Source organism: Erinaceus europaeus, chromosome 1 (assembly GCF_950295315.1).
Source record: "Erinaceus europaeus chromosome 1, mEriEur2.1, whole genome shotgun sequence".
Taxonomy (NCBI): Eukaryota; Metazoa; Chordata; class Mammalia; order Eulipotyphla; family Erinaceidae; genus Erinaceus; species Erinaceus europaeus.
In genome coordinates this window covers 19,501,931-19,514,362 of record NC_080162.1, presented here as the reverse complement: position 1 = coordinate 19,514,362, position 12,432 = coordinate 19,501,931, and the positions used below count along the sequence as shown (strand labels likewise).

Sequence of the window (12,432 nt, the reverse complement as noted above, 5' to 3'; positions counted from 1 at the left end):
CCTAACATGTATTTATTTAGAGATGTATTGCGATTTCAAAATTTGTAAACTGAGTCATCAAAACACATCAATGTTTGTGATACACTTTCAAATTATTAAACTACATAAAAGGAAGATCAGTGAGAAAAAGATCAATGAGAAAGCGGTCCGGGAGTTGGTGCAGCGGATAAAGTGCTTGACTCTTCAAGCCTGAGGTCCTGAGTTCAAGCCCTGGCAGCACATGTACCAGACTGATGTCTGGTTCTTTCTCTCCTCCTATCTTTCTCATCAATAAATAAATAAAATCTAAAAAAAAAGATCAATGAGAAAATGATGCTGATGGAGATTTAACACTTGCATAATATTATATAATTAAATAATTATCAGATTGATGTTTTTCTAAGAAGAATTAACTTATCATTAGACTCATTCATTTCTTTATATCCTCCAAGGATCCTCAGATTCTCATGCCTAAGGTCCTGGTTCAATTCCCTAGTGCCATTAACCAGAGTAGTGTTCTGACTTGTCTTTCTCTCATGTGAAACTCTCTGTCATGTGTAATTCAAAAATAAATATTTTTTAGACTTTAAATTTTTGCTAATTTTACTGAGATAGAAAGGGTGGGAGGGACAGACAGACACCAGAGCACTGCTCAGTTCTGTTTATATTGGTGCTGGGAATTGAACCTGGGACTTAAGAACTTCGGGTAGAAACACAATTATGATGTCTCACCAACCCCAAAATCAATATTTAGAATAATCATAATAATAAAATCTTGTTCTGATGAAGCTGAGTTTGATCTCTGACATCATGTGTACTAAAACGATGCTCTAGTGTTCCCGCTCCCACCTCATGAAATGAAATTAATCTTTAAATGATATCTTGCCCTGAAAGATAAGATACTCATGATTTTAAAATGAGAAAGTCTTACACATTTAAAGTTGCTTAGAGATTTATTTATTAATGAGAGAAAGAGAACTAGAGCATCTTACTGGCACATGTGATGATAGAGCTTGAACTCAGGACCTCTTGCTTGAGTGTCTAGTACTTTATCCACTGTGCCACCTCCCAGACTACCGTAAAAATACTTTAAAATCTTTTTCTGAGCAACTGGGTTACAAGTGTTTTATTTTCCTTTTTTTTTTTAATTTTAAACTTATCAAATATGCATTTTTGAGATTAGAAAGATAATGTGATGTGGGGCCAGGTGGTGGCGCGCCTGTGTGGTTGTACACATTACATTACCACCTGGGTCAGCCCCCGCTCCCCACCTGGAGGGTGGGCACTTCACAAACAGTGAAGCGGGTCTGTCTTTCTCTCTCTTTCCCTCTCTCCTCCTCCCCTCTCAATTTCTCTCTGTCCTAGTACATCAAATAAAAATAAATAATTGGCCACAGGGAGCAATGGATTCGTACTGCCAAAAATTGGTATTGTCATTTTATTCATTGATTTAATGGTCAGCGTTGTAGAAATCTGTTTCTGAAAAAAGATCCAATTGTGAAGTTTTATGTGTAGTATGATCTTCACTGGATTTTTAACTGTGTTCAAAAGGCATGGGAGGATGGAAATGTGTGAAAATATCAACATTGCTGTCTCAGGGAGATGAGAATTAATGAATTTTGTTATTAGCTTTTTCTAGGTCTTCAGAATTTTGTGTAAGTATGTTTTTGTTTGTTTTACTCAGAAAAAAAAAAGTAGTGTTGTAACCATTGGGAGACTAGCTTTATTTTCTTTATATTTTTAGACATTTGAGGACAGTGATTTGTTCCATTTGATTGGTGTTGTCTGTGGATTAGCGATTTATAATTTTACTATTGTGGACCTTCACTTTCCTTTGGCTTTATATAAGAAGTTACTAAAAAAGAAGCCAACCCTGGAGGATTTGAAAGAACTAGTGCCTGATGTTGGGAGGTCAGTTGGAAATGGGGTACGGGTGGTGTTTAGGGGCAAGAAAATCGGGAATATGCTGAGAAACCTCCTTCTCGAAAAATGCTATTTTGTTGTTGTTAAACATACAAAATAAACAAGTGTCTTACTAATAAAGATCTGTTTTGTTACTTAAGAGCCAAAAATTTCTAGCAAGAGTCCTATATATATAAAGTCATTTGCTAAGTTTTTAGTGTTTAGCAATACTTTGCAAAGATGAAATATTAAATTTAAGAAGGTAATGCTTCCTCTGTATAAATCAGTGATTTATTGGGTTTTTTTGCTTTTATCCACCCTCATTCCTAGCTGAAATATGTTGTGTTAAAAGTATATAAAAATGGGAGTCGGGCAGTAGCACAGCGTAAGTGCACATGGTGCAAAGCACAAGGACCAGAGTAAGGATCCCGGTTTGAGTCCCCAGCTCCCCACCTGCAAAGGAGTCGCTTCATAAGCGGTGAAGCAGGTCTGCAGGTGTCTATCTTTCTCTCCCCCTCTCTGTCTTCCCCATCTCTCTCCATTTCTCTCTGTCCTATCTAACAATGACGACATCAACAACAACAATAACTGCAACAACAACAAAAAACAAAAAGCACAACAAAAGGGAAAAATAAATATAAAAAAGTATATAAAAATCAGGACAACTAGTAAAAATGGATGGGTGTATGACCCTTATAGTCAGGAGGTTTTTGTTGTTGTTAGGTTTTTGTTTGTTTTGTTTTTTGTATTTTGTTGTAAAGAGAAAGAGGTTTAAAACAAAAATCCTGCTGTGTCATGACCAGGGATCTAGTCATTGTATAAAATCTTGGACTCTCAAAAGTACGTGGTCCTGAGTTTGTTCCTCAGAATAATAAATGTTGAATACTATTTAGTAATTGTTTTGGGGTCTTGTTATCCCTCGGGTTCAGTGCCTCTGCAGTGAATCCACTGCTCCTGGTGCTCTTCCCCTTCCCTTTTTTTTTTTTTTCTTTCATTTTTATTTGGTAAGACAGATAAATTGAGAGGGGGTGGGCAGGGGACATAAAAGAGGGAAAGAGAAGTAGGAACACCTGCAGCACTGCTTCACCATTCTTGAAGCTTCCCTCAGCAGGTGGAGGGCAGGGACTTGAACCTTGGTCCTTGTGCATGGTAATGTATCCTTTACAGAGTATGCCACCACCCAATCTACAGAGTACTTAAAAAAAAAAAATGTTTGTCAACATGAGTGAGAGGAAGAACCAGAGCATCACATTGGAATATGCGATCAAACCTCTCATGCTCTCCAACCCAAATGGCCACTCTGCTACCTCCTGGGCCACGAGAAATACATAGTTATTTATATGTAATATGGTGGAAATATTGAACATTTTACCACAAAGAACATATATATTGTCTTACAGAAGCATGCAGCAATTACTGGATTATCCAGAAGATGACATAGAAGAAACATTTTGTCTCAATTTCACGGTAAGGTGAAATGCCATAGAGTAGCCTGGCTGCCATCTCTTTATTTAACAGCAATATCTTGCATTTTCCTGATTTATTTAATGGAAGGAGTCTTTCAGTCCTTTAGCATTCACTAAGCATTTACTGTGTGCTAATCACAGTTCCTGTCTTTCATTTCATCCTTGTGGAATTAATGATGTGTTTATTTTGCAGATTAAAAACTAAAAAAAGACATTGCATACCAGAGATAATATTTTTATTACTTCTGTGACTTCAAAGCCCATATACTTTACCTTGCTAAATTTTCTTACAAATACAGTGGTCTATTTCATTCAAATGGTTTTGTTTATTGTTTTGGGTCTGTTTTTATTTATTTATTTATTTATTTATTTATTGTCAAAGGGACTACATATAAGTTTCCCCCAGGCTCAAACTTGGGTTGTACCATGGCAAAACTATTTTGCTGGCTCTAAGATGTTCAGTTTTTGAGTCTGCAATTACAGTAATTTTTAGAGAAACAAAGTTATACTGTAATGAGAATATTGTCTAGTAAAACAATTTAAAGAATCCATTCCCTTTCAGACATCCTTTCTGCTGCTGCTGATTATTGTTATTATTATTATTGCCACCAGGGTTATTGCTGGAGCTTGGTGCCTGCATGATAAATCCGCTACTCGTGGTGGCCATTTTTCCTTTTAATTTTTCCCTTTTTATTAGATAGAGAGAAATTAGAGGGGGAAGAAGGGAGAGAGAGGAAGAGAAGCACCTGTACCCCTCTTGAAACTTCCTTCCTCCAGGTGGAGAGTGGGGGCTTGAACTTGCATCCTTCTATTCTACATGATAATGTGTGCATTCTTCTGGGTGTGTGACCACCCAATCTCCCATCCCTTTCTGATTTTTATTTTCCTTGGAGGGTTAATGGTTTACAGTTGACAGTAAAATACAGTAATTGGTACATGTGTAACATCTCTAACCCTTCACCTAGGTCGGTCCTCTTCCACCATCATGCTCCAGGGCCTGAACCCCATACCCCCCCAATTTTAACAACACTTTACTATGTGCAATACACCAATCCCTTTTAACATTTCTCCTGGCCCTTCTTGTCTTCCTGTTGGATCACATACCAAATATAAATGCTAGTCCATTAGGAAATTATTTGGAAATTGAAATTGCCCATCTTGTAAAAGATGCAAAATTTTGTTAATTTGTTTTCCTTTATTGAGGGATTAATGAATTTTGTTAATTTGATGAGAGGAATGTTAAGTAACTAGCTGATCTAGTAGCATGTAAAGATATACACTAGGCAGGGGAGATAGCATAATAGTTATGCAAACACACTCATGCCTGGGCCTCCAAAGTCTCAAGTTCAATCCCCAGCACTGCTCTGGTAAAAAAAAAAAAAAAAATGGAGAAGGAAAAGGAGAAGAAGAAAGAAACCTCACAGGTTTCCCTTTATAATCCTTGTCATCAAAGTTCACTCTGGTCATCTTACCAGTTGGCATGTCAGTGAATTTAATCGTTTTTTGTTGTTGTTTGTCTGCTTGTTTTATTCTCAGGAAAAATTCTTTGTATTTTGTTTTATTATGAAATTTTGGTCCTCCTTTTCAGTTGTTTCACTTATTTCCACAACATTTTTTTTTAGTTGATTATCTTAATTGATCGAAATACTGGGTTCTGAGCAATTTGATTTCTAGTTATTCATCACCAAGTTTGTGAACACAGTATATTTAAGATCTCTGGTGATTCCAACATTCTTTGTGCTGATTTTCAGTAGCTCTTTATTGCTTACAGAATAATAGCTTTAGGATGGATTTCAAAGACTTTGTGAAATTCATTTATTTGACAGAGACAGAAAAATTGAGAGAGAGATTGGGGAGATAGAAAAAGACAACAACAGTTTCACCACTTGTGAAGCTTCTCCACTGTCTGTGAGGACTGGGGGCTTGAACCCTGGTCCTTGAGCATGCTAATGTGTGTTCAACCAGGCACACCACCACCCAGCCCCCATAGACATTTGTTGCTAAGCTTTCTTTCCAACTTTCACTGAATATCCCCATTCTTGAAAGTTTTACTTATAACAGTATTTTTTCACATACCTTATTTCCCTGTTTCTTAGGGCTATACATTTTCAGAATTTGACATTTCCTCTCATATTTATCCTTATCTTCAACTTTTGCTCAGTCAAATTTTCCACCCTCCTAAGCTTGCAGAGCCCCACTTAGTTTTATGTCCTTTTTTTTTAAACCAGAGCACTGCTCAGCTCCGGTTTATGGCAGTATGGGGAATAATTGAACCTGGGACTTGAGAGCCTCAGGCATGAAAGTCTGTTTGCATATCCATTATGCTATACCCCCACCCGACCTTTATGTACTTTTCAAATGACTTTTCCCTCAAGTTTTTCCATACTTCTTCCAGTTAGAAATTATTGTTTTTTCCTTTGTGGTCTGATAGCTGTTCATATCTCCATCATAACACTATTTTCTCATAATTATTTACATATCACATTTCTCCTCTTTTACTAGATTGTAAATGCTAGGGATTTATTAATATTTTGCCACCATAGTGTTTATAGATAACAAAATGTATAAAAATGTAATAATGAGGGAGTCGGGCTGTAGTGCAGCAGGTTAAGCGCAGGATCCGCTGTAAGGATCCCGGTTCGAGACCTGGTTCCCCACCTGCAGGGGAGTCACTTCACAGGCGGTGAAGTAGGTCTGCAGGTGTCTGTCTTTCTCTCCCCCTCTCTTTCTTCCCCTCCTCTCTCCATTTCGCTCTGTCCTATACAACGATGGCAACAATAGTAACTGCAACAATAAAACAACAAGGGCAACAAAAGGGAATAAATAAATATTTTTAAAATTAAAAGTGTAATAATGACGAGAATAATATTCTGAGAAGAAAAAGAAAGCAGGCAGAAGGGAGAATACTCTTTATAGGGTAATTAGCAGACGGGCAAGGAAAATTAAACAGTTCAAAATGGCAACTGTTTTTATAAACCAAACTAATGGTATAACTAGAGAGGCCACTTAGGATGAAGTTTGCAACAAGGCAGATTACAAGGCATAGAGAGTCGTTAAGAGTCATGGCAGAATCAATCATACATAGCTGATCTATGAGCTGAATGCATTTAAAGCTGACTTTTCAAGTCTATCACTTGTTCCGGGAGAACATTCCTTCTAGCATTTCACTACCCTAATGCCCATTGTAATGGTTAATGCATAATAGATTGTTTCCTTTCTTAACTAACTAAACACTTGGTGATTTGTAATTTGTTGGACAAAGTAGAATGTCACTCTACTAAAGAGGAAGTTTGTTCTATCTTTGTGTAGACTTGACAAATATAAGCTTAAATTCTTATATAAGAATTTAACCTCAGATTTAATAGGTTTTATATTCAATGAGAGAAAGGTAGACTATAATGATAGTTTGTTAAGATTTAATAAGCTTCACATCTGACATTGCCTTTTTAAAAAACATTTAAATTAATAGATCACAGTTGAAAACTTCGGCGCAACAGAAGTGAAAGAACTGGTTCTAAATGGTGCAGATACCGCTGTTAACAAACAAAACCGGTAAGTGAATTATAGCAGCATGAGTGGAAGTAGTGAAACCCACTAGACATTTTCTCTATTATTTAGAAACACGTCAGCCTTAAGTTTTTACTCAGATAAAATGTAGGTTTTGAGTGGTTAGTGAAGTAATCTGCCTTTTGCTTCTGAATCCACTTAAGTCACTATTAAAAGTATTTAAAAGATTATAAGCAACAAGAATAAAGTGGAGGGAGACGATGTGTAGCAAACACATATTTTAGAAGATAGGAAACAGTGGTTGTTTAAATGCAGGCTCTTCAGAAAGCAAAATGAGAGTGAGGCAGCTTGGGGTGTTGGAAAAAATGAAATTTTTGCATAGAAAAATACATGGCTTGGCCAGGCGGTGGCGCACCTGAATAAGCTCACATACTATAAAGTGCAAGGACCCGGGTCCAAGCCCCTACTCCCCACCTGCAGGGGTCTGCTTTACGAATGGTGAAGCAGGTCTGCAGGTGTCTCTCTTGTCTCTCCCTCCCTCTCTCTCTCTCTCTCCTTCTCTCTCTCTTTTTAATATTCATTTATTATTGAGAAAGATAAGAGAGAGAAAGAACCAGACATCACTCTGGTACATGCGCTTCTGGGGACTGAACTCAGAACCTCATGCTTGAGAGTCCAATGCTTTATCTACTGCTCCACCTCCCGGACCACTCCCCCTCTCTGTTTTATTTTATTTTTTATTATCTTTATTTATTGGATAGAAACAGCCAGAAATCTAGAGGGAAGGGGTGATAGGGAGAAAGAGAAATAACCTGCAACACTGCTTCACTACTTGCAAAGTTTTCCTCCTGCAGGTGGGAACCAGGGACTCGGACCTGGGTTCTTATGCATTGTAGTGTGTGCTCAGTCAGGTGCGCCTCCACCCAGCCCCTCTCTCCCTCTCAGTCTCCCCTCCCCTCTCAGTTTCTTTCAGTCCTGTCCAGTAAAAATGGAAAAAATGGCCGCCAAGAGCTGTGTATTCTTAGTGCAGGCACTAAGCCCTAGTGCTGACCCTGGAGGAAAGAAAGGGAGGGAGGGAGGGAGAAAGAAGAAATGCATGATTTCCCACAACCCAGTAAATAAGAGGCACATTGTCACGTATCGCAGTGTACATTCACTTTGTTGGTTAATTTTTTTAACTGAAAGTCATGGAAACCATAGGACTCTGTGGGTGAAATTTGAAGGTAAATACTAGGATAGAAAGAGCAGCTAATTGCCATCATATAGCACAAAGTTCTAGTAGAAAGATTCACAACAGAGTGCGGCTTTGTTCTTTTATATTTTGTTATAATTCTGTAAATCTAGTTTTTGTTTGTTTTTAGTGATTTACAAAATTACCAAATAGCAGGGGTACAATTCCTCATTGTTCCCACCACCAGAGTTCTGTGTCCCATTCCCTCCACTGGAAACTGCAGTAGTTCTCCCAAGATCACAGAGATGGGTTGACTACTATTTCTAATCAATCAATCAATCTATCTATCTATCTATCTATGCATATATATTTGCACTTTTTTTCCCTGTGGTCCTACCTTCTCTTCCATTTTAAGTTACACCTACACCTATTACTACTTCTGACTGTCTTTCCTTTTTTCCTCTTCTCTCTCGTCTTTCCCTAACATTTCTCCCCCTCTGGGAATATGGACCAAAATTCTTTTTGGGGTGCAGAAGGTGGGAATTCTGGCTTCTGCAATTGCTTCTGCACTGGACATGGATGTTAGCAGGTCAGTCCATTCCCCCAGCCTGTCTCTTATCTTCCCTTAGTTGCATAGGGCTCTGGAGAGGTGAGGTTCTAGGACACATTGGTGAGGTCACCTGTTAGTGCAGTTCAGGATGGACTCAGTAGCATCTGCAACTTGGTGTCTGAAAGGCATAAGTTATGAGGCAGGACAAAATACTTAATAAATAGGAATCAGAAAGTAGGAATAGAGCAGGTGAGAATAGGGATTTTAGGGTGGTTAAGCTAGGAATGGGGAGTCGGCGGTAGCGCAGCAGGTTTAGCGCAGGTGGCACAAAGCACAAGAACCGGCGTAAGGATCCCGGTTCGAGCCCCTGGCTGCCCACCTGCAGGGGAGTCGCTTCACAGGTGATGAAGCAGATTTGCAGGTGTCTTATCTTTCTCTCCCCCTCCTCTCTCCATTTCTCTCTGTCCTATCCAACATTGGCAACATCAACAACAACAATAACTACAACAATAAAACAACAAGGGCAACAAAGGGGAATAAATAAATAAATATTTTTTAAAAAGGTTTTTTTTAAAAAAGAAGCTAGGAATGGTGGTCCAGGAGGTGGCGCAGTAAATAAAGCATCAGACTCTCAAGCATGAGGTTCTGATTTCAATCCCTGGCAGCACATATACCAGAGTGATGTCTGGCTCTTTCTCTCTCTTCCTATGTTTCTCATTAATAAAAAAATAAAATATTTTTTTTTTAAAAAAAGAAGCTAGGAATGAGGGCAGGTATAGAATAGATAGGAAAATGTTTATGCAAAGAGACTCTCATGTCTGAGGCTCCAAAGTCCTAGGTTCAATCCCCACACCACCATAAGCCAGAGCTGATCAATGCTCTGGTAAAAAAAATAAAAATAAAAAATAACAATAATATTCAAATAAGAAATACTTTAAGGAATTTTGACCTTATATTATAATATTAGACTTGATGAAGACAGAATGTATTACCACAAATGTGATTTAACCTTTTGTGCTTAGTGAATTTTATTTTTTATTCTTATTTTATTTATTCTCTTTGCTACCTGAGTTATCACTAGGACTGGGTGACTGTACAGCTACCTTTTATTGTTGTTGTTATTGACAGAGACAGAAATTGAGACTGAGGGAGAGAGAGATGGAAAGATGGGGGGCTGTTGCATTGCTACACCACTCATGAAGCTTCCCCCCAGCAGGTTGAGGCTTTTATGCCTGTGGAATGCCACTTAACTAGTGAATTTGTTACTGTTATTGTCATGGTTATTTGGATCATCATTCCACCATTTAGGAAACCTTAGGAAACAATGTGCTTCATGTGGGAATCCCCTAAGGATAGCTGTGAATTAGAAACTTCATAGTGCCTCAATAAATCCCCACGCCACCATAAGCCAGAGCTGAGCAGTGCTCAGAAGGAATAATAAGCTTCTCCATAAAGACTTTGTCAGCTTCATCCTCATTCACACTTTTCACATCGGTATATTGTTAGCAAAAAAAAAGTGAAGGGCCGAGAGATGGCAAGATAGCATACCTGAAAGCCCACCTTCTTTGCATACATTCAACCCAGTCAGGACCCAGCCCCCACCACAGCGGGGAATCTTAGGTGCCTGTGGCATCTCTCCTTCTGTCTCTCTGTCTCATTCTACTTGAAAAGTGTCCTCTGACCAGTGAAACCATGGAGATACCCCTGACCCCACCCCCAGGCAGAAGTACACTCCCTAGTTTCAATGAGACAGTAACCTGTGTTCTCCATGTAAATGATTTCTGTGTTCTGTGTATGTGTGTTTTCTCATTTCTAGGCAAGAGTTTGTTGATGCTTATGTGGATTACATATTTAATAAGTCAGTGGCGTCCTTGTTTGATGCTTTTCATGCGGGCTTTCACAAGGTCTGTGGAGGAAAAGTCCTTCAGCTTTTCCAGCCTAATGAACTACAAGCAATGGTTATTGGAAATACGAATTATGATTGGAAAGAACTGGAAAAGGTAGGAGAAAACAAATCTGATTATTATTTACATGGGAAGGCGAGAAGAAAACATGATTTGTTGGGTATGGGTAAATAGCATAGTGGTTATGCAAAGAGACTCTCATGCCTTGAGGTAAATCTCCCCTCCCACCACCACCATAAGCCAGAGCTGAGCAGTGCTCTGGGGGGGGGGGGGGGGTTTGTTGATGGAAATCTTTCCCTTACATTTGTTGTTTCCTATTTATGCTGCTTCTTGCCATAATTATTATGAAGAACCAGAATTTAGTGAATGGTGTTTGAGGACCCTAACCTAGAAGACACAAATCTAGGAAAGTTTCTCACAAGACAGTATTGGGTTATCGGAAAAGTCATGACATTTTTCTATGTTTTTTCTATGCAAAACTGTGTCATGGCTTTACTGGAAAACCCAGTAATCCCCACAAGTTAAGAAATTTGTTCATAGACATCTCTCTAGACTACCAAACTTTGACTAGAAATCATGTATTAGGGAGTTGGGCGGTAGCGCATCGGGTTAGGCGCACATGGGGCAAAGCGCAAGGACCAGCATAAGGGTCCTGGCTCAAGCCCCCAGCTCCCCACCTGCAGGGGAGTCGCTTCACAGGTGAAGCAGGTTTGCAGGTGTCTTTCTCTCCCCCTCTTTGTCTTCCCCATTTCTGTCTGTCCTATCTAACAACGATGACATCAATAACACCAAGAAAAACTACAACAATAAAAAAATAAGGGCAACAAAAGGGAAAATAAATACATATAAAATTTTTTTTAAAAAATCATGTATTAATTGAATGGCTCAATAAATGAATTAGGAAACGTTTATCCCAAGCCCAAAAGAGTAAGTCAAAATTAACCTGACAGAGAGGATTTGTCTTAAGTAGTTGAGGCTGCGAGAATAAGCCCTGCGCACTAAAAAGAAAAAACTTGCCACCTGAGGAAGTTAAGGCCATTGTGACTGAATCTTAAAAAACACATCATAAGAGAGACTTGCTCCTGCTATCTTTTTTACTTAGTAAGAGTATTCTAAAAGTGGAGGTATGCAGCAGCCTGCTGGGTGGTGCAGTGGAGAAATCATTAGGCTTCCAGCATGAAGTCCCAAGTTTATTCCCTGCTACCACATATGCCAGAGTGATACTCTGATTCTCTCTCTCTCTCTCTTTTTTAAATAATTTATTTCTTTATTGGGGAATTAATGCTTTACATTCAACAGTAAATACAATAGTTTGTACATGCATAACATTCCCCAGATTCCCATTTAACAATACAACCCCCACTGTGTCATTCATCATCTTTCATGGACCTGTATTCTCCCCACCCACCCACCCACCCCAGAGTCTTTTACTTTGGTGTAATACTCATTCCATTTCAGGTTCGACTTGTGTTTTCTTTTCTAATCTTGTTTTTCAACTTCGGCCTGAGAGTGAGATCATCCCATATTCATCCTTCTGTTTCTGACTTATTTCACTTAACATGAATTTTTCAAGGTCCATCCAAGATCAGCTGAAAACGGTGAAGTCACCATTTTTTTACAGCTGAGTAGTATTCCATTGTGTATATATACCACAACTTGCTCAGCCACTCATCTGCTGTTGGACACCTGGGTTGCTTCCAGGTTTTGGCTATTACAGATTGTGCTGCCAAGAACATATGTGTACACAGATCTTTTTGGATGGATGTGTTGGGTTCCTTAGGATATATCCCCAGGAGGGGAATTGCAGGGTCATAGGGTAGGTCCATTTCTAGCCTTCTGAGAGTTCTCCAGACTGTTCTCCACAGAGGTTGGACCAATAGACATTCCCACCAGCAGTGCAGGAGGGTTCCTTTGACCCCACACCCTCTCCAGCATTTGCTGCTGTTCCCTTTT

The 12,432-nt window shown here is 38.9% G+C and overlaps 1 protein-coding gene across 9 annotated transcripts in view; it reads left to right on the top strand.

The window, feature by feature from the left end:
* HERC4 (HECT and RLD domain containing E3 ubiquitin protein ligase 4) overlaps window positions 1-12,432 on the top strand; it is a 117,369-nt gene that overhangs the window by 89,249 nt on the left and 15,688 nt on the right. For all 9 annotated transcript variants that reach the window (XM_060194275.1, XM_060194059.1, XM_060194342.1 and 6 more), the window contains 4 exons: window positions 1,724-1,890; window positions 3,282-3,348; window positions 6,817-6,899; window positions 10,392-10,575. In XM_060194275.1, coding sequence (XP_060050258.1) covers window positions 1,724-1,890; window positions 3,282-3,348; window positions 6,817-6,899; window positions 10,392-10,575 — 501 coding nt within the window. The remainder of the gene's footprint in view (window positions 1-1,723; window positions 1,891-3,281; window positions 3,349-6,816; window positions 6,900-10,391; window positions 10,576-12,432) is intronic.